This window comes from Takifugu rubripes, chromosome 9 (genome assembly GCF_901000725.2).
Source record: "Takifugu rubripes chromosome 9, fTakRub1.2, whole genome shotgun sequence".
Classification (NCBI taxonomy): Eukaryota; Metazoa; Chordata; class Actinopteri; order Tetraodontiformes; family Tetraodontidae; genus Takifugu; species Takifugu rubripes.
Genome location: NC_042293.1, coordinates 1 through 21,826, shown reverse-complemented (window position 1 = coordinate 21,826; position 21,826 = coordinate 1). Strand labels below are relative to the sequence as shown.

The following is a 21,826-nucleotide window of genomic DNA, read 5'->3' as shown; positions in this document are numbered from 1 at the left end:
CTCACAAAACCGGAAGTTCTTTTAAAAAAACTTTATTCATTGATATCACAATACAAATTACACAAAAAAAAAACCATAACACGACTCAATTAGAAATTTCAGTCATAAATCACCTAAATAAATTATCAGAAACAAAAAAAAAACACTCATGGTGGTGCTACATGTAGTTCTCATACATTAAGATTTGAGATCTTCAAAATATTTGGGAGAGCTTTCATTTAAAAAAAATGACAAGAGAGCATTTTTCTCAGTTTTCTGTACATAATATTTCCAAAAATTATGATTACATTGATAAAATGATTTTGTTAATGTTGTCGACAGCGACTTAGAGAAAGCCTTCTGCACTTTATGACATCAAGAATCTTTGATTGGTCACAGAGGTGAAAATGACCGAACTCTAAATGCACAAGAAGACCAAGGTCACAAAAGGTGTTAGCAATATCGGCGCACTCTTTAATACATCGGCTGCAGAATGTGCGCACCCATACAGTGAAACTCGGACTGTATTGTTTAGTCCAATGGTGCCTCGTTTCACGACACAAAAGTTGTGAGAAGATTGAACTGGGAAGAACAAAAGCAGATTCAATTACTGGATCTTTTGACCAGAGACTGTGTGGGATATTTTGGATGATTTATACCCTACCGAGGGTGAGCCAGTGTACGTTTCCATGGCCGCAGGTGCTTCAAACAAGGGAGAGAGCGATAAAGGTTTCCAGTGTGTGTTGGATATTTTTCTGTGTCTGTGTGTGGGGGGGGGGGGCAAGTTACTTGACTTTTATGAAGACAAGAATGAAACTTTGAATGGCGTGAAGCCAATATCGACTTCAGAAAACATCACTCTTTACCAGTTAAAGAGCAGCACCAACAATCGCGTTCTGACAGCTGGCTCATGCACAAAAAAGCTACCCCCCCCCACATGATCAGCTGTTTTTTACTTAGGAAGACCTGCCCTGTTGCTCTGAGGAGGATTCCTGAGGATGAAGAAAAACGTTCTTGTCTAGAAGAGAGTTTCAGCTGTCTATGCATCATTATAGATATACATATAATACAACTATTTTCCTCCTATTTGGTGATGTGCCATCAAGCACTCACACGTCACAACATGACATTGATGTTGGCTCTTCCTCCCCCATTAAGCAACTTGCCTGGGGACAATGGAAAGAAAGTTAAAAGCTACTGATGAATGGCTGTTGTTGCAAGAGTTACCCCGCTGCAACGTGTACCTTGGATATTCTGATACGTGGGAAGATCAACTCTCCAGGATTGTGACAGTTTTAGGATGACGGGCTAATGCATCATTGACTCTAACCCAGTGTGTTAACTATGTGAGTTGGTCAATGTCAGGTTCAACCAGTTGATGCAAGAGTTGCAGCCGTATTAAACCATCCCACTCTCAGAACCTGACGGGAGATTTGGCTTGTTTGATTTGGGTCTGGCTGGCTGTCAGAAACCTCCTCAACGGTGGTGGACACACACTCGGGCGTGCAGTCTGCTCTTCCTGTTGTGCAGTAGCAGGAATATGACCACGCGTTCAAAGTGGCAAAATCCTTCCGCTGTAGTGGTCCCGTTCTTGCTGATCCAAAATTGTATCCTTCATTTAGAGTGGAAGTTGATGCCGGCACCTATGGAGCTGAGGCTGTTTCAGGATGTTGAAGGTGACGTCGGTCACCCAATCTGCCCCTCGACCAGTGAGGAACAGACCCCGGCTGTGCCCTTCGCCCCCAGTATTTCACGTGTACATGGGTTATGCTGTTTTGGTTAGCCAGTGGTAGTTTACACAGACCATAATCCTTTGTGTATTCCTGTCACAGATGTCCAGCGATAACCAGCTTCTGTTTTTCAAGCTGTTTCAACTCTTCCCAGAGGCTCGTTCAGTTCTCACGTTGGGAAACGAACAGAAATCCAGCTGAAGTCTCTCAAGCCATGATTGTCTGAAACTGGGATGCCTGAGAACATTCACCCAGAACCAGAACCAGCACCAGCATGTGATGCTTTGTGTCCTAAAGCTGCTTAGAAACTGGGCCAACAAAAGTGGCTGATACCTTATCACATGGATGCGGTTGGCATCTGTTGTATGTGGGCCAGGAGTGTTTTGGGAGTGTCGTGGGTGTCACAGTGACATGTTTTGCGTACACGGGGGGGGGGGGTTACATATGGAGTTGTGTAATGTGTGTTCCCCTTCTGTGGGTGTGTTCAGCTCCTCCCTCCAGATAAAAGCAGAGAAGCCTGCAGCTCTCTCTGCCTCCTGTAGGTGGTTCAGTTATTTGTGCCTCCGTCTGGCTGGAAGGTGGTTGGTCGGCTGTTTGTGACGCAGCCTCTGCTGGTTTATAGTAAACTTGTTTTCAGTTCATGCCCTGTGTGTGTTCCATTTTATTGTAGAGTCTTGGCATCACAGCCTAGAGTTCATGACTTGAAATCAGCTTCAAACGCCTCAAAGGTGCTCATAGTGCAAAGCTTATAAATGAGGACATTTTTATACCTATTGTGGAATATCTGCATGTGCTGGATCTAAAGTGTTGGGCAACTGCAGGCAGTGCTCAAGTGTCATCATTTAAAACTTTCTCTACTCAACATTAAGCCCACATGTCTTAATGTTGTTGATTCACTCGACTTGAAAGTGTTTTCTGTGCGTCCAACGGGGTCGGCAGTCGCCATCCTTAATGCGTGAGGTCAAGACATCGGATGAGGAGGGAAGTGTTGAGATGCCACACAGCTGTTTGATGGTCCCATAAAAGGAGCCTGGTTGTCCTAAAGGTAGAAGACATCTGAACCACTGCTGTGGAGGCAAATCCCAGATTGAGTAGGGGCAATGGCAGCCGAGAAGGTGCCACCACCCCACGGGAAACCAGTCCATCTCGAGAGGGGGGCAGAGGGGGACATAAACAGTGATTTTGCTAATTTGGCTATTTCTTTGAAGTTCATAACTGTGGAGTTCCTCAAAGTAACCATCAGCTGAGCTACCAAGTAGTGATGGGACAGTTCCCTGTTCATATCCAGAATTTCGTTGCAACAGGCCCCAATGGCAGTGGTGGACAATACCCTGCATCCCAGCATTGACCACAGACGTCTCAATGACATCACAGTAAAGAACAGGTACCCCCTCTCTAACCTAAGATGCTTTTGATTTTTCACAGTGAGCAATAAGCTAATTTTACAAAGCTAGACTTGAGAAATGCCTAAGAAAGGGGATAAATGGAAAACTTTTGATCACATGATTTGGTTTCACCTGTGCGCTTGTAAATGGTGATCTGAGAAACATGTTGAACACTTTTGTGTTTATCTACCCAGATAACATTCTGAAATCAGAGGAAGTTGGAGGAGGAGCATGTGCAGCCTGTCCGGTTGGTTCCTCTGTGAGGAGTTCCCGAGTGTTTTCCCTCTCCCTCCCCTTCTGTTTCTTGACTGTTTCCCTTGTCTGTTTACTTCCAGGCTGGGCAGGGCGGCTTCCAGGTTCCAGTTGGGGATCTACACACCTGGAACTCATCTCCAGCTAATCACCCACACCTGCCTCCCCCTTTAAAACCCTGGTCCACTTTGCTGTTAACCCCCTGTGGTACAGCCAAAACACTGAACGCAGGTTTGTTTCATGAGCCCTGTTCCCGGTTCTGAACTGATTTTCAGTCTCTCCTGCACGTCGCCTGTTTGGGCCGCCCAGCCTGCTCCAGTTCGACCCTGTTTGTCTGCCTCCAGCACCACTTGGTTTTCACCTGAACCAACTTTCAGTAAATCTTAATTCCAACCTCAACCAGTTGTGTGTGTGTGTGTGTCTGTCTGCATTTGGGGGTCTTGGTTCATGTCTGCGGTGCTTAACATCTTCAGCAGGTCCGACAGAATCAGCTCTTTGTAAAGGCTGAGAAATGTGAACTCCACCAAACATCTTTTTAATTGTCGGGGTTTATTGGCAGCATCCAGGCAGACCCAGAGAAGGTTAGCGCAGTCACTGTCTGGCTGGCTCCCACTGACAGGAAATAGCTGCAAAGATTTTGGGGCTTTGCTAGATTCTGTGTTGCAGCTCCTCAGGAACCCAGGTCAGGTGGAATCCTCCGGCTGGGGATGCGTTCCAGTCCTTCAAACAGCAGTTATGCTCTGCTCCCATCCTTGTCCTACGTGACCCAAAGCTCCATTTTACTGTCAAGGCTGACGCTTCTGATGTTAATGGGACAGGCTGCATTATTTTGTAGAAAACCTTCTCCACCTGAGAGAAACTGGGAGGTGATGACTGTGAAACTGGCCTTGGAAAAATGGAGGAACTGACTGGAGGGGCTGTTGCGCTATTCCTGGTGTGGACTGACCACAAGAACCTGTAATATTTAAGAACAACCAAGAGACTGAATTCTCAGCAAGACAGGTGGGCATGGCTTTTTGGCTAAACTTTATTTCTTTCTGTTCTGTCATCCTGGTTTGAGAAACATAGAAGCTGAGGTCGGTGTGCACGCAGAGAGACGCACAAAACAATAGAATAAAGTGAGGAAATGAAAACATACGATGACAAAAATGGTCTAAATTTTAGGCATGTCCACCATTTTGGTTTATTTATTTTTTTACTGTTTATGTGAATTATTCTGAACAATGAACATGACACAAAATGCAATTGATGCATTGATAATGACGGTGGGAAAGTGGGGAAAAAAACATAACTAATATAGTAGATTCACATTCAAATGAAGACATTGGACAAAGAGAAAATGATGTGGTTTTTTTTGGTTTGTAAACTGGACAGTGTACAAATATTTTTTTCAATTCTGACACTTTTATGGTTTAAAATTTTGGATTAATTTACATGAAATTTGAAAAAAGTGCATTTCAATTAAAGCCAGATATGACATCTCTATAGTCTAAAACAAAATTTAAGCAAATAATGGAAAATTATGTTTAATCTTTCTATAGTTTGTAGGTAAACTCACAAGACACGGAGATTATAAAATAAACATCAATGTCAGTTTTAAACCTCTGTAACAGCCCTTTAGTGGGGTCAAATCTCTGCAACAATTTAAACGTCAATCTCAGTGTTATTACTCAAAATAAACCTTTGGGGAGGGACCAGACATTTCCCAGGTTATGCTGGAGCCGAATTTACTCCAGTAGAAAGTTGCAGGTGGGGAATGAGGCCGAATCCAAAGATCTAATTTTATACTTGGAGCCTTTACAAGCTGAAAAAAAAACAACCAACTAATTTTATCTGAGGAGTTGTTCAGAGTTGTGTCCGTGGATAAAATCAAAGGTACAGAGACATCAGTTGGCAACGCGAGCAACTCGGATGTGACGTCGTTAGAACAGTAACGCCCACTTCCGGTGTAAATGTCCCGCACCATATTGTCGTGCGCTGATGACGTTTAGTTCATGGCCGCTTCGTTGTTTCTTGCAAAGGGATTTATTTTTCTTCCACATAGCGGCTTGATTAACTTAAATAATCTTGAATGTAGAGGGTCTTAGACGGTGAAAGCGGACGGAGGCAGTTGTTAACACAGCAGTGCTGCCTTTAAAGAGCTCCAAGGCGGTAAGATGAGAAATAGGGGGAGATATTTAGCACTTAGCTCCCGAGTTAGCTTAGCATCAGGCAGGGCTGCGTTTTAAATTGAAACGTAAGAACGCGCCGCGCTGCAGAAACACCATTATTCTTCACAAACGCGACGAGGCCTGTGGGTTTTGTCACATGCATTCCTTTGTTTGGTTAGGATTGTGTTTTTATTGCTCTTTTAGGTCTGTCCCTTGAGGCCTTATGGCAAACTAACGCGACCCGCAGGACGGTTAACTTGCTGGTAATCTTTGATAAACTATCCTTACCAGCCAACAAATGTGCTTATAAATTACACAAATAACCGCTATGCTGGAGTCGTAACATCTGTGAGACTTTATTAAGATATAAAATTCAAAACCAAACGCAAAAACGGTGTCCTTTTTGAACCAAATTGGTAATTAGTGGGTAGTTAAGCTTAAAGGATAATAAAACGAACAGTTTCTCCGACAACTTTCTAGATTTGTAAGAGATGCATCGCCCCTAATAACAGTTTAAATTTTCCTAAATCCCTAATAATGTGGATTTAGTGCTGCCTGTTAACTGACTTCACTTGTTAGGTGGTAACTTTAAACGTGCTGCAACATTTGGTTACATTAAGATGACGGAACGTTTGATTGCTCAAGAATGAACATTTGTATTTAGACCGATATTTTTTCCGTCTTCAGCAGAATCCTCTGGGATGGATACTCCCGAAAGCCCCAGTCAGACCTCCCTGTCCCCCGAGGAGGGGGAGGACGAGAAGTCTCTTCCTGACAGCGAACTGCTGGATTCTCACGATGAAGAGGAGGACAGGCTAATCTCAGACAGTGAAGTGGTCCAGGAAGAAGATAACGAGGAGATGGTTGATGATGATGATGACGACGAGGTTCTTGGAAGAGGCTCTGAATGTGAGGAGCAAAGAGAGGAAGAGGATGAGGTGGTCCCTGACTTTGTATCTGACCTGGAGGATGAGGAGCCACTTGGAGAATCAGAAGGGGTGGGGCAGGAGGACGGGACCATTATGTTGGTGGAGGGGGATGAAGATTGTCCCCCCTCGGAGCAGTTGGACAGGGAGACGGAGGACATCGAGGAAGAGGATAGAGTCATTGACACCCCGCAGTCGCCAGACTCGGAGCACCCGACGAGTTTCATTGGTGGAAAGGACGGCGAGAAAAGATCCATCTATCAAAAAGGAATGAGCGGAGGGTCGAACGCAGCCGAGCTCGAGGACGAAGACGACAAAACCAAAGCTGAGGAGCGAGAAAAGAATGAGAGGATGCGAGCGGAGGTGAGGAGGAGAGCCATCGCAGTGAGCGAGATGAAGGACGACTCTGCGTCCGTCGCCCGCGAGCTGGATGAGCACGAGCTGGATTATGACGAGGAGGTCCCAGAAGAGCCCAGCGTTCCTCCCCAGGAGGAGGACGAAGACGAGGAGGATGCGAAGGCAGAGGGAGACGCAGAGAGCGAAGACAAGAGCGGCAAGAAAAGAGAAAAGAAAATAATCCTGCCTCCAAAAGACCGGGAGGGAAAGAGGACAGACGGGCCTCTGGGTCCCGAGAGGATCCGAAGAAATTCCTCCAAAGACAAGAAGAAGGAGGAAGACGACGGCGAGATCGACGAAGGGGAGATTGATGTAAGAGCGTCTTCCTTTTGGAGTCGTGAAATATTCTGTGGTGTAGCTTTTTTTTTTTTACAAACATTTCGACGGTCACTCGGGAGTTTTCCCCTGAATCCACTAAAATCAGGCGCTTTTTAATTAGAAAGCCGTTCCAATTACGGAAATTACGACACGGGTTTAGCGAGAGAACCGAACATTCGTACACTAAATAAAACAGGAGAAAGTGTGTGAAGGTTCCCGGTGGGTCGTGTTGATCGCCCCCCCCCGTGTCACCTGGACGGAGGCGTCCGAGACCAGCTGAACCCCACAGGAGATGATCGGAACCATTCCTGATGCCCCGTTGCCCTCTGGCAGGGCATCTGTTGCTCTTTATGAGGTTTGATCGCACCGTTGTCGCGTCTCCGTGCTCGATTCTCTCGCTTTCCCCACTAATGAGTCTGGATGTTTGTGCACGTTTATTGTTCCAGATGCAGCAAAATCACCCGAATCTAAATATGCTCACAAATAAAACGACATTGCTAAATCACAACACAATTTCCCGTGTGTGTGTTTGCATGACAGGACGATGACCTGGAGGAGGGGGAGGTCAAAGATCCATCGGACAGGAAGATCAGACCACGTCCCATCTGCAGGTTCTTCATTAAAGGTAGGTGATGGAAATAGTTCTAATATTAGGGGGGTGTGAGGTCATATTAGGGGGTGTGAGGTCATATTAGGGGGTGTGAGGTCATATTAGGGGGTGTGAGGTCATATTAGGGGGGTGTGAGGTCATATTAGGGGGTGTGTGGTCATATTAGGGGGTGTGAGGTCATATTAGGGGGTGTGTGGTCATATTAGGGGGTGTGTGGTCATATTGGGTGTGTGGGTGGTGTGTTGCCATGGAACTGGCTGTACAGCAGGGGGAGCTGTGGCTTTACAGTTTAGCTTTTTTAGGGAAGTTCAAACCACTTTAAGAGAGATTTTTCTTTTTGCCGTTGTTGCCAGAGGAAGCTCATAAAGATCAGTGACCTCAAGAGGCCATTCGAGGCTGGTCAGATAGAGGGTCAAAGTTCAATCAGAAAAAACAACAGAGACAGAAATAACAACTTACACATCCCGCATTTCCGACATGTTTGTCTGTATTCAAGACTCAAAAACTTTATTGTCCATGACACGGAGACAAAGCTCGATCACAAATGCCACAAAAACATAGACAACACATTTAAACCAGTGAGGCCTGAACACATTAGAAACATCCTTTTTTCTTCTTCTTGACCTCTTCATCTCTTCCGGAGTCGCGGGGGGGGTTTACAGGTTTACTGTCCTGGTCCACGTTTGCTGGTGGCTGAGGTGCGTTTAACCACTGCTGTTGGTGTCCTGCAGGGAACTGCACCTGGGGAATGAACTGCCGGTTCATCCATCCTGGGGTCAATGACAAAGGCAACTATTCCCTCATCACCAAACCCGATCTGTTCGCCTCTAACGGCGCCCCTCCTGGTGGACCACACCCGCTCATTCCCACTAATCCCTGGGTAGGTGGCTCATCTTTCCGGACCGTAAACAGGTGCTCGTGCTGCGTTCCATTTGCCTCCGACGTCGCAACTCTGGTCACGTCACAGCCGACCTTTTGGCGTTGACGCCACCTCCGTGAAGGCGGCTCTCGCCTTTTCTGGACGTCTGCGTCGCGTCTGCGTCGCTTCCGCAGCCTTCAAACGGGTCGGATGGAGAGGAAGCGCAGAAGGTCGCCTCCTTCTTCCTCTGGCCGTGTTTGGTTGGTTACGGAGTGTCAAAGGGCGAGTCCTCTGGGGGCAGCCATCCTCGCAACGCCAACTGGGGGCTGGTAAAGAAACTCCCACTGACTCTGGGGGCATTCCAGCTGAAATTTACAGCGTTTAACTCGGAAATTCCGACTTCTGAGTACAAGTGGAACGCAGCATTAATGTTTGTTGCTGACGATCTCTAAATGACCTGTGACTGTTCCAGACTGGACCTGCAGTGGAAGAGCTCCCTCCCCCTCCCCCTCCGCCCCCTCCTCCAGTGGAACCGCCAGTGGAGAGCGCCTGGGAGAGAGGCCTGAGGCACGCTAAAGAGGTACCAGTCCGCTTTTATGTCCCCGGAGAAGCCTTTTTATCATCACTGCACCAGTTTCTGATGAGCTGAAGGCTTCTCCTGTCCTCCTGGTCAGGGTTAGGGCTAGGGCTAACCCTAACCCTGTCCTCCTGCACATCCTAAACATTAAACACATAACACCCTCCCCCCCCCACAGGTGCTGAAGAAGGCCACCATCCGGAAAGAGCAGGAGCCAGACTTTGAGGAGAAGCGTTTTAACGTGACCATCGGAGAAGATGAGCGGGAGTTTGACAAAGAGAACGAATTCTTCAGGGAGCGCAGCTACCGCATCATCAGAGAGTACGAGCCGTTTCCCTTTATGCTAGCGACGTGCTCTCCTCTGTGCTCCGTGCTAGCCACGTGCTCTCCTCTGTGCTCCGTGCTAGCGACGTGCTCTCCTCTGTGCTCCGTGCTAGCGACGTGCTCTCCTCTGTGCTCCGTGCTAGCGACGTGCTCTCCTCTGTGCTCCGTGCTAGCGACGTGCTCTCCTCTGTGCTCCGTGTTAGCGACGTGCTCTCCTCTGTGCTCCGTGCTAGCGACGTGCTCTCCTCTGTGCTCCGTGCTCTCCTCTGTGCTCCGTGCTAGCGACGTGCTCTCCTCTGTGCTCCGTGCTAGCGACGTGCTCTCCTCTGTGCTCCGTGTTAGCGACGTGCTCTCCTCTGTGCTCCGTGCTAGCGACGTGCTCTCCTCTGTGCTCCGTGCTCTCCTCTGTGCTCCGTGCTAGCGACGTGCTCTCCTCTGTGCTCCGTGCTAGCGACGTGCTCTCCTCTGTGCTCCGTGCTAGCGACGTGCTCTCCTCTGTGCTCCGTGCTAGCGACGTGCTCTCCTCTGTGCTCCGTGCTAGCGACGTGCTCTCCTCTGTGCTCCGTGCTAGCGACGTGCTCTCCTCTGTGCTACGTGCTAGCGACGTGCTCTCCTCTGTGCTCCGTGCTAGCGACGTGCTCTCCTCTGTGTGGTGTGTTCATGGTGTGTTTGTGTGTTGCAGTGAAATGGACTATCGAGATCCCATCTACAGGTGAGTTCTGTCTGAGAACATCGGTGAAATGTGTTCATGCTCACCAGGACCATCCTGACGGGCCTGTGCTCCTCCACAGCGACCCGTACCCCGACCCATACTACGACTATGAGATGGAGGCTCTCTGGCGAGGCGGACATTACGAGAACTTCCGAGTGCAGTACACGGAAGGTCCTCTTCCGTACCACTACAGCGTGAGTGTCCTCCTCCCAGAACTGAAAGGCATTGCTGCTCCTGCTGGGGCTGATGTTTGCGCGACCTCCTCAGCAGGAGCGCGAGCGTGACTGCGACCCCCGGGAGCGGCACCGCGACAGAGACCGGGAGAGGGACCACCGCGAGAGGGAGCGGCGGCAGAGGGAGCGGGAACGAGAGCGGGAACGGGAGAAGGAGCGGATGAGGAGGAAGGAGGAGTGGGAGAAGGATCGGCTGAAGCGGGATGAAAAGGAGCGGCCCAGGATGCGTCCTCCTCGCGAAGCCAGGGAGAAGGAGGAGGAGAAGGAGAAGCTGAAAACACGTCCTCCTCTGGACCTGCCGCCCACGTAAGAACGGGTCGGTGCTGTTGGGAGCAGCCCGTCGAGACTGGGCTCGCACCAAAATAGTGGCAAACGCGGAAATTCCTGTTTTGGAATTATGTGATGCTCAAATGCTCCGTTGTTGTTGTTGAAGAGAGTTTTCCGAGGAGCTTTACGAGATTACTCAGCCAGAGGTGTCGGCTTTGTTCCGGCCTTTTCAAACCATGGGATTTGTGGAGGATTGTGATGACAGCATGAAAACCGTTTGTGCCGCGTGCCCACGCCTTCGGTTTGGTTCCTTGTGCGGTCACGTCACACACCTGGAATGCTCGGGCCCTGCTGGGTTTGCACGGGGGGGGGGGTCAAAGGTCACAATAACCCGTCCAGTTTAATGCTGAAGGAATGTGGATACGTAGCTGGACCAGGCCGTTGCTTCAGCCTCAGGAGTTTAGTGTTACACCTGTAATCCTCCTTCCTCAAACAAACGGGGAGCTAAAAATAGCTCCGGGTCTATTTTTAGCGCGGCGCGTCATGCGGCCTGCATCGCCTGTTGCACCAGTGGAATTTCTCATCCTCCGGGGTCGTTTGTGCCCGTTACTCATTGACCGTGCGGCGTAACTGGAAGCGCCCCGTCCGTCCCTGGTGCTGGGATGGCGGGCAGCGCGGCGTGTCCTCGTTTCCTGTAGCACAAATTTGCATGGCTTTTTCCCCGACAGCAGAATGTCGGCCGCCTGCCGGGGGAAATTCCATCGGGTTTAGATCTGATACCACGCCGTGGGGGGGGGGTCCTGGAGTATCACAGCTGTGGTTGATCAGTCGATCCCCTTTGCTCCTCAGCAGGCCGGTGGAGCCCAACCTGAAGAAGGAAGCAGTTCTGGTCATGAGGCGACCAGACGAATGGAAAGACCCGTGGCGTCGGTCCAAGTCTCCCCGGAGACGGCCGGGGTTGGGGTCCCCGCCCCGGGGCCGTCGGCGACACAGGCCCTCGGGCTCCTCTGTCTCTGTGTCCAACTCCTCCAGGTAGGAGCCCAACCCAGCTGAGGACAGTGGGGCTTTGGTGTGTGGTTGTGAACACGTGTGTCGTGCAGGTCATCGTCCCGCTCTTCATCCTACACGGGCTCGGGCTCGTCTCGCTCCCGCAGCCGCTCCTCGTCCTTCAGCTCCTACTCCAGCCACTCCTCCCAGCACAGCTCCTTCAGCGGCAGCCGCTCCAGGTGGGCTTCTCTCTGAGTGTCTCCCAGCTTTAAAGGTGATGTGAGGCTTCATCTGCTCTCATCACTTCCAGGTCTCGCTCTTTCTCCACGTCTCCGTCACCAAGTCCAGCCACGCTGAGGAATGCGAAACCCAAAGCAGACCTTCCTCCTTTGTTACCGAAAGGGTAGATTTGATATCCTCGTTTAGAAAAGAGTGTTGATATAATCTGCTTCTTAATCACTGGTCTGTTGCTCGAACCTGTTTCTCCTCCTCCCCCTCACAGAGAGAAACCCTCTATGAAGAAGGTTCCAAGTCCTCCTCCTCCTCTGGGGATCCAGGGCAGGCCTCCCAAACCACCTCCAGACCTGGGCAAGCCTCCAGCCGGAGCGAGACAGCCTGGAGGCACAGGTGTGAGCGGAGCTGCCAGACCTCCACCTCCACGAGAGCCTGGAAAACCTCCCAACCCAAGAACAGACAAGAAGAAAGAGCGCCAGGAGCCTCCTCCACATAGGTGGGTGTGTTTGTGACGCAGGAGCCATTGACAGAAATACGCCGTAGACGACCGCAAAAAAACAGCAAGCAGAAAAGAGTTACATTTTAGCCGAAACTGCGGATGGAAAACAGGAAAGACTGGATGGCTGTTGTGTGTGAGAGTGTTTTGTCTCAGACGGTTCTGAGAGGGAGTGACGGAGAAACAGAAACGGGGAGGAAGAGGGAAGAGTGTGTGAGTGAGAGTGAGAGTGAGAGTGTGTGGGCAGCCTGAGCTTGGCGTTTATGTTCCCTGGAAGCCCTGTTGTTTTCTGAACTCCTCGGTCTCGCACACCACTTTTGCTCCACCACCCTCTCGTGACTCCGAGGTCCACTCGGAGGTCCCGGAGGTCTCGCGGTCGCCTGGAAGTAGCGCTGTAACGTTAAATCAGGTTTAGCGTTAACATGGCTAACCACGTCGGGGCGCTATTTGAAAATGTGTTTCTCTTCCAGGCGAGCTAGTCGTAGTGTTAGCGGGAGCGGTAGCAGTTACAGCGGTTCGAGCTCCAGATCCAGATCTTCAAACTCCCTGTCACGCTCCCGTTCACGGTCTGGATCGAGAAAATCCAGGTGACGTGACAGTGCTGTGAGAGTTAAGACGAGAGTTGGCCTTTGCAGTAGTACTACGAAGTGTGATTGATGTGCGCCTCAGAAGGCCGTAAAGTAGCTTTCGCCTTACTGGCCCACCAGAACTGTACCTGAGCGCTGGCTGTGGGCGCCGTCCGTCCCTCATCGCCTCCCCCCCCGCCCCCTCTGTCCAGGTCGCTGAGCGTGAGCAGCGTGTCGTCCGTGTCGTCGGCGTCCTCCGGGAGCAGCTCCGCCCGCAGTGCAGATTCGGACGACATGTACGCCGACCTCGCCAGCCCGGTGTCCTCTGCCAGCTCCCGCTCCCCCACCCCCAGCCACCCCGGCAAGGAGCGGGGCGCCGTCAGGGAGCGAGCGGCGCACGCCCGCGACAAGACCAGGGGTCAGTATGGGAGAACGGTCCCGGAGGTTAACTCAACAAGGGGAATGTCCTGGGGTGCTGGGTCAAAGGTCGCGCCCCTGAGCGTGCACCCGCCACTGACTGGACCTCTGCGTTGGGTTGTTCTCAGCAGAGAGACCGCCGAAGAAAGAGGAGTCCTTCAGGGAAGACCGTCGGAAGATGGACCCTGCCGGCATCTCCCCTCGAGGAGGGAACCCTGTGCACCGGTCCGGCCCTGCCAACAGGGGCGTCCACCCGCTACACCCCCCACCGGGACTCATGGGACCACCAGGAGGCCGAGGAGGTTCGGGCTCCCACAAAGACATCAAGCTCACCCTTCTCAACAAGGTGAATGTGACTCCTGTCTTGTGGGGTTGCCGCGGTAACGTGGGTAGCTGTGGTACTGACGGCTTTTGGTTGTTTCTTTTCTCCCGTCGCCACATCTGGAAGCAGCAGGCAGACAAGAGCAGGAAGAGGTATCTGGCCTCGGAGAAGACCAGGCCCGGTTCCCCCCCCAGTAAGAGGATGGCGTTCTCTCCCGATCGAGGTAGGAACGCACCGCTGGTGTCCTGCTGACTCAGGAGCCGCTTTAGCCCTCAGGCTCGATGCTAACGGGACGCCGAACTGCGGTCGTCATTCGTACACACACACACACACACACACACACACACACACGAGCCACACTGCGAAACAGGAAGAGAAATGAGCTAGATAATAAAAATGAAGATTACCGTATTTTCACAACCATAGGGCGCACCTTCAATTAACGACCTATTTTAGAACTATTTTCATACACGGCGCCGCGTTATAAGGCGCAGAGCGTAGAAACTGCGTCGTGCCTGTGGTTTTGTGACACATTCGCTAGATCGAGCTGCGCTAAAAGGAATGTCAGATAAGTCAGTCAAACTTTATTAATAGAATACAAACCACTTTCTCGCAACTCCGTTCTCCCAAAATGAATAAACAGCTGTTTTATCATTTTTTCAGAGTGACGCAGTGTTTTCGCGTAACACAGTTTGTTTAATAACGTCAAGTTATAACAGGTAGTGCAACATTTTTATCACGTAGTACCGTTGCGGTAAATCAAACGTTAGTGCAAACACAATATACGGTAACTCGAACTCTCGAAGTAGTGCAGAGCAATAGCAATATAACATTAGCAATAGCAATATAACATTAGCAATAGCAATATAACAATAGCAATATAGCAATAGCAATATAGCAACGTTGTTCCAACGGTAATGTCCACATTCACAGTATGACCAGCCTCGTTCAGTTGTAAACACACAAAAGAAACAGGTAAAGCTCACTTTATCAGTTCATTCCTCATCCAGGAATCCCTGGAATTCCTCTTCTTCGGTGTCCGAATTGAACAGTTGTGCGAATACGGCGTCCAACACGGCCGCTCCGTCTCCTCAAAGTCGTCATCAGGGTCGGTGTCGCTGGTGTTGTCTGGCATTTCAGTGACACCCCTGCCTTCCTGAAAGCTCGGACCACGGTGGAGACCGATATATCAGCCCAGGCGTTCACGATCCACTGGTAGATAGTGGCGTGTGCTGCTCGGCGCCGTCTCCCCGTCTTGGTGAACGTGTGAATGCCCCGTTGACACCAGTATCTAGCGGCTGGAGTTCCTTTGTTAATCCTCCTAATTGATTCGTTCACGTTAAAATTCTCTTGCCGCTGCTCTATTTCTATAAAAGTCCCCCGAGCAGGTGTGTGTTGTGCACGGGGGACAGCTGAGTGGCAGCCAGGTAGGTCGGCACATACAAAATACGATATTTTGGAAAATTCTAGGCTTTTAGGTGATCCACAAGCTTCCAGCCTCACGACTGGGATGAGTAGAGCTGAGTCCAGCAGCCAGTCGGACTCATGAACAATACATTACTTTTGCATTGACCTGCACTAATCCTTACTATTTATTTATTTTATTTATCTTATTCTATTGTTGTCTTCTATGTTGAATGTTGCAGCGTCTCACCGAGACAAATTCCTAGCTTGTGTAATGCTGTGTATTACATGAACGATGGCAATAAATAAATCTGATTCTGATTCTGAGGAGCAACAGGAGTAAACAGGAACTACAGGAATTCACCCTTATTATCTTTTAGGGCGTGAAAAGCGGATTCCTCTTCGACCCCCGCTCTCTCCTCGGATGGACCGGCCCAGAGGCCAAGGGCCGCGGCCTCTGCCCCCCCAGGGAGACAGGTATGTCTGGCTTGGTGACTGTTCCTCCTGCGTCATCGTCGCCAGGGCAACGCTGACGTGACCACGAGACAAGCCCCTTTGGAAAAACGTTATCAGTAATCAATAAAACTCTTCCGTGTAATTATTATGGTTTAGTTGGCCCGCGGAGGGTTTATGGTTGTGGCTGAAATACGCTGATAGCTGGTGCGTTTCCATAGCAACAGCGACGTTTGAGTTCACGTCCAGGTGATCTGGTGACGCCGCCGCCGCTCGCTCGCCCTTCAGAACTGTTTTCCTTTTTCAGGAAGCGGCCTCTGTCACCTCCTCCCAAGTCCTCTGGGAAGGGTCCGATGGCGCCGTCGGGCCGACCGGCGGTCCCGGCCTCGGCGTCCGGCGCCGGCTCGGGCTCCAACAAGCCCAGCAACACGCTGTCTCGCCGCGAGGAGCTGTTGAAGCAGCTGAAGGCCGTGGAGGACGCCATCGCCCGCAAACGGGCGAAGATCCCTACAAAGTAGGACGCCTTCTCCTCGCCGCTCTGCGCGTTTCGGGGACATGGAGAGAGGACGTGAGACGGAGCAGCTCGAGGGACACGTCGCGCGTCACCTGGTCCACGTAAAACCGGTTCCGTGTCAGCCGGCAGGACTGATTTGTCTGACCTTTGACCCCTTGAGTAGTTTGAACGTCACCGGGGACCTGGCGGATGACGTCAGGCCGCTGCTGCGACGGCATCTTTTTAAACCTTTCCATGTCTTCTCTGTCAACGCGCCGTGTTTTATTCGTGTCACATGTTTAGTTGGAGCCGTGGGACAGGTGGGACTCTGAGAAATCACGCTTTGCTTTTGTGACAGAAGCCTTTAAATAAAATATTTTGATAAACAGACCACTGCTTCTTCTCTTGATGTCCATACCTCCTGACCCCCACCTTGGTCTCATGGTTGGAGTTTGAGCAGTCCAGACACCTTCCTGTCCGCCCAGCCCTCACAGGAAGTGATGTCAGAGCTCTGTGTGACCTTCCCTCAGGTTCTGGTTCTGCCAGTTCAAATAAACTTGGCTGTAACTTATCGTGATGGTACGAGTCTGACGGAGGAAGCTGAGCAAACGGGACAAACTTAGCTGGGAAGTTTGGTGCTTTTAAGCGCGAACACGTTTGTTTGACAGAAGTGTGGAAGATTTAAGCACTTTAATCAATATAAAAGTCCCCCGAGCAGGTGTGTGTGGTGCACGGGGGCACAACAGGTAGGTCAGCACCTGGTAAAATGTCATCAGGAAGCTTAAAAAAAAACAAACACAAGAACTACACGGGTGAAAGTGCCCACAGGTGCCACCAAAAGTTCCCTGGGAAAATTCCTCAGCGCCTCCAACTGACATCAGTGTTTCGATGAATTTGCTCCCTCCTTTAGAGCGAACTCTGGGAAGCGGGGTTGTTGTTTTAGTTTTTATTTTTCTATTTCTATTTAAAACAAACGTGACAAAATGATTACTCTCATCTATTCCAGTGTGGCGTAAGAACCGGTGCACGCGTCACCGGCACCTCGGGCCACCCCTTTGATCCGCCCCTGACGTGACAGGCATTGTTTTCTTTTTCCTACCTGCGAGTGTGTTGTAACACCAACCATTTGGGTTTTACGTCCCGTGTGTGTGTGCGTGTGTGAAAATTCCTGGGTGAGATGCGCGTGTCCGACGGCGTGCGTTGAAAAAAGGAAGCGGAAGAACAACGAATGTCGTCGCGGCTCAACTTCCTCGTGCCAGCGGTTTTTCCCAGGCGTGGCAATAAATACAGGTGATGGAGACACAGGCGACAGACGGGAGACACCATGAAGCAGGTGAGTTCCTCGGGACGGCCGCGTGCCTCACCTGTCCTCCGTCGGCTCCTCTTCATCCCCCTTTTCTCTCTCTCTCTCTCCGCAGTTTCTAACATTCGTCCTTCTCTTGGTGTCCGCGTGCACCGGTGAGTCCAACCGCTGCTACGATGAGCACGAGCTGAGCGAGGCAGCCAACCGGAAGCTGCGGAGCCACTACCCGCAGCCGGCCGAGCCGTCACCTGCGGCGGCCGCGGACTCCTCATACACCTGCCCGCTAGAGCTGTACCTGCAGAAGGACCTGCCTCCTCACCTGAGCGGAAGGTCGCTGTCTCCATGGAGATACGTGTAAGAAAAACACCTGTTTTTATTGGTGGATTTGTGAGCGGGTCATCGCAGGATGCTTTTATTTTGAAATGTACAGAGCTCATCCTGGGATGGATGATGGGTGGAGGGATGGATGGATGATGGAGGGATGGAGGGATGGATGGATGATGGATGGATGATGGATGGAGGGATGGATGGTGGATGGATGATGGATGGATGGATGATGGACAGATGGATGGATTATGGGTGGATGGATGATGGGTGGAGGGATGGATGGATGATGGAGGGATGGATGGATGATGGAGGGATGGAGGGATGGATGGTGGATGGATGATGGCTGGATGGATGGATGGATGATGGATGGATGGATGATGGACAGATGGATGGATTATGGGTGGATGGATGATGGGTGGAGGGATGGATGGATGATGGATGGATGGATGGATGGATGGTGGACAGATGGATGGATGATGGATGGATAATTAGATGGATGGATGGATGATGGACAGATGGATGGATGGATGGATGATGGACAGATGATGGACAGATGGACGACCCCAGCAGACATGTGACCTGGGCTCTCCTCCCCCTCTCTCCTCCAGAACCGTCCCCCTTGGGGACTCCTTCCCGTCCAGCTATACTGAGGCCCAGTGCCTGTGTTCCGGGTGCATCCTGGTCCCGGACTCTCCCCAGAACCAGGTTCTGCTCACAGAGACCCACGACTACAACTCCGTCCCGATCAAGCAGAACCGAGTGTTCCTCAGAAAAGAACTCTGTGCCGATGGTAAGAAGCACCATCTGAAGCCGGTCACCATACAGGTGGCGGTGGGCTGCACCTGTGTCCGACCCAAGACCACCTCCTAGAGCGGGCGGGACCCTCTGCTCTGTTGTCATGGAGACGCGGGTGTGTTAGAACCAGCTGGTTCTGTGATCTTCATAAGATCCAACATCTCAACATCGACGTGATATTTGTGAGTCGTCTGTGGCGACGTCCTCGTTATGACCTCGTTATGATGCACGAGACGTCCAAACTTATTTACTAATTTATAGTTTTACACTATGATTATTTATCTGCTCGGCTACTTTATTTATTTGTTTTATGTATTTGAAGACTAATGTTTGTTCCAGTGGAACTTGAAAAGGATTTAAAGGTTCAGCTTCTTTGAAGCCAAATAAAATAATGTCCAAGATCTTTGTGCATTTTTGTTCATTCATTAATTCTTCCGAGTTTGAAGAATGAGGAGAGCAAAGGAGTCAGGAGAGGGCAGATCTGGTGGGGGGGGATCTGGGGGCCTCTGGGGGCTCTGGGGCCTCTGGGGTGCTCTGATGGATGGAGGCCCCTGGAGCTGGGGGTGGGGGCCCTTGGACTTGTGGGCCTCTGGTCCGGATGGCCGGCACCTGGGGTGTGTGGCTTCTGGGGGGGGGGGGGGGGGGGGGTGCTGGTGCCTTTTTTTGTGTGGGCCCTCTCTGGTGGCCCTTTGGGGGTCCTCTGCCCTGGGGGGGGGGGGGGGGATTGTGGTTGTCCCTCATGTCTGTGGGGTCACTGGGTCTCTGTGCTGCTTGGGGCCACGGTGTCCTGGTCTCACTCATCAGAACACCAAGCAGCAAACACACACATTACACACACACACACACACACACACACACACACACACACACACACACACACACACACACCTACAGCTCCAGATGTGCACCAACCGGAGAGACAAACGTTGGCTGCAGCTCCACACTAGTGAAGGTTCCCTGGGGGGCTGAAGGCAGATGTTGGTGGTGGGGGCTGAACCTGTTTATTATCACCATCACATGATGTTCACAAGTATCAGGTACAAGATCTGAACACACCTGTGTGTGGGTCCATGGGGACAGATGTGTGTGTGGTCCATCGGGACAGATGTGTGTGGGTCCATGGGGACAGATGTGTGTGGTCCATCGGGACAGATGTGTGTGGGTCCATGGGGACAGATGTGTGTGTGGTCCATGGGGACAGATGTGTGTGGGTCCATCGGGACAGATGTGTGTGGGTCCATGGGGACAGATGTGTGTGGTCCATCGGGACAGATGTGTGTGTGGGTCCATCGGGACAGATGTGTGTGGGTCCATGGGGACAGATGTGTGTGGGTCCATCGGGACAGATGTGTGTGGGTCCATCGGGACAGATGTGTGTGTGGGTCCATGGGGACAGATGTGTGTGGGTCCATCGGGACAGATGTGTGTGGGTCCATGGGGACAGATGTGTGTGGTCCATCGGGACAGATGTGTGTGGGTCCATGGGGACAGATGTGTGTGGTCCATCGGGACAGATGTGTGTGGGTCCATGGGGACAGATGTGTGTGGTCCATGGGGACAGATGTGTGTGGGTCCATGGGGACAGATGTGTGTGGGTCCATCGGGACAGATGTGTGTGGGTCCATGGGGACAGATGTGTGTGTGGGTCCATCGGGACAGATGTGTGTGGGTCCATCGGGACAGATGTGTGTGTGGGCCCATGGGGACAGATGTGTGTGGTCCATCGGGACAGATGTGTGAGGGTCCATCGGGACAGATGTGTGTGGTCCATCGGGACAGATGTGTGTGGTCCATCGGGACAGATGTGTGTGGGTCCATCGGGACAGATGTGTGTGTGGGTCGTTTGGGTTCAGTTCCTTTTGTATTGTGTTGTCGTGTACACACAGTGAAAAGAACGGGCCCACCTCCAGAACCCTGTGGAACGCGATGGCGACGTCCCGCGATGAAGACCAGACACGTTTGCTCGGCTGTTTTTATTTACTTATTTATTAGGAAAATAACAGGTATGAAAGTCGACCTCGGCCTCTCAGGAGGAGCTTCAGGCCGTTTATGTGGCAAACTTCTTCTGCCTGACAGGTGCAGGGAGCTGGGACATGATGTCCAGCAGGGGGCGCTCCACCGCCACCAGGGAATGGTCGTCCAGCACGCCGACACACAGGAGGTGCTGGGGGAGAAGGTCCGACACAACAGCTCAGTTCACCTGACGGACTCTGTGCTTTCAGAAGGACCAGAGCGGGACCGTACCTGGAAAGTTCTTGCAGACCTTGAAGGCGTGGGCTGTGTTGGCCCTCTGGGACTCGGGGAGGCTCCTCAGGGTCATCTGGTTGTAGAACATGGCCTTTGGGTCGGGGAAGGGCTGCACGCAGAGATAACAGAGGATCTGAAGCGGCGCGTTAGCGGCGCGGCGCGGCGCCGGCGGCACCACGGACACCTACCAGCGTCTGGTCGACGACGCACAGCATGAAGAGGTCGTGCAGGAGGATGTGGGCGGCGTTCCTCCCGCTGTAGCCGATGTGGGTGACGGGCGTGTCCCGCTCCACCCACAGCGGGTGCAGCCCGTGCTTCAGCAGCGCCCGGCTCCACCGCGTGTACTCCCGCTGCACCAGCGAGTACTCGAAGATCTGCAACATCGACAGCATCAGCGCGCGTTCCCCCGGCACCGCCGCCCCCCCGCCCACCTTTACCTGCTGGTCAGCGTGCACGGACACCAGGGTGCCGCCGGTGGGGTGGATGGCGATGGCGGTGGGGCAGGAACGGTGCGTGGGGAGGGTGCAGTGGAGCTGTGAACACGGAGGCAGGGGTGAGTTGTGTCGAGCGTTTCCTCCACCTGTTCGTCCACCTGAGCTGACCTCACCTTCAGGCTCTGGAGGTCGTACACCTGCACCTGGCAGCCGGCGTCAGCTGCTGCGAGCCACCTCCCATCGTCACTGGTGCACAGCAGGTGGACGGGCTGAGGAGACCCTGGAGCAGACACAGACGCTAACACCAAGGCTGTCCGCTGCCCCCCCCCCACTGGGTGCCCCCCCCCCCGCTGGGCGCCCCCCCCCACTGGGTGCCCCCCCCCCCCCGCTGGGCTGCCCCCCCCCCGCTGGGCTGCCCCCCCCCCCACTAACCTAGATTAGGCTTGAGCGTGTGCAGATATCTGCACTCCAGCTGGCCGAGTCCAAGAACAAGGATGGGAGGAACGAGCAGAGAGCAAAGAGCTTGGAGGAGTCGGAGGAGAAGCACAACTGGTGGGCCCAGCACAGCTCCTTAGGCATGGACACCTACGGGGGGGGGGAGGAGGAGAGGAGAGGAGAGGGGAGAGGAGA

General features: G+C 51.9%; 3 protein-coding genes across 9 annotated transcripts; 2 read left to right on the top strand and 1 right to left on the bottom strand.

Moving 5' to 3' along the window:
- Positions 1-5,309: 5,309 nt before the first annotated feature.
- Positions 5,310-16,480, top strand: zc3h18 (zinc finger CCCH-type containing 18). Of its 7 annotated transcripts, none has more exons than XM_029841841.1 (19): positions 5,310-5,497; positions 6,187-7,130; positions 7,677-7,761; positions 8,478-8,626; positions 9,078-9,185; positions 9,361-9,503; positions 10,189-10,218; positions 10,298-10,412; positions 10,486-10,757; positions 11,568-11,750; positions 11,819-11,944; positions 12,016-12,108; positions 12,208-12,435; positions 12,906-13,022; positions 13,214-13,419; positions 13,547-13,764; positions 13,870-13,963; positions 15,525-15,621; positions 15,905-16,480. In XM_029841841.1, the coding sequence occupies exons 2-19, from the start codon at positions 6,198-6,200 to the stop codon at positions 16,113-16,115; spliced, it is 3,408 nt and encodes a 1,135-aa protein (XP_029697701.1). In that variant the 5' UTR covers positions 5,310-5,497; positions 6,187-6,197; the 3' UTR covers positions 16,116-16,480. The 7 variants fall into 7 exon arrangements, with proteins under 7 accessions (XP_029697701.1, XP_029697703.1, XP_029697704.1 ...); XM_029841843.1 differs by having other exon boundaries at positions 6,184-7,130; positions 10,489-10,757; XM_029841844.1 differs by having other exon boundaries at positions 6,184-7,130; positions 11,571-11,750.
- A 642-nt stretch (positions 16,481-17,122) lies between these two features.
- On the top strand, positions 17,123-18,919 carry LOC101068552 (interleukin-17F-like). Its single transcript, XM_003975990.3, has 3 exons — positions 17,123-17,423; positions 17,509-17,747; positions 18,329-18,919. Exons 1-3 carry the CDS (start codon positions 17,415-17,417, stop codon positions 18,588-18,590), a joined length of 510 nt encoding a protein of 169 aa, XP_003976039.1. The 5' UTR covers positions 17,123-17,414; the 3' UTR covers positions 18,591-18,919.
- A 1,559-nt stretch (positions 18,920-20,478) lies between these two features.
- Positions 20,479-21,766, bottom strand: utp4 (UTP4 small subunit processome component; the record flags this gene model as incomplete). The annotated part of the gene is made up of 6 exons (XM_029841367.1): positions 20,479-20,683; positions 20,765-20,871; positions 20,951-21,136; positions 21,200-21,295; positions 21,370-21,476; positions 21,629-21,766. Coding segments are annotated over 6 exons (755 nt in total), but the record flags the coding sequence as incomplete, so codon positions are not given.
- Positions 21,767-21,826: the final 60 nt, after the last annotated feature.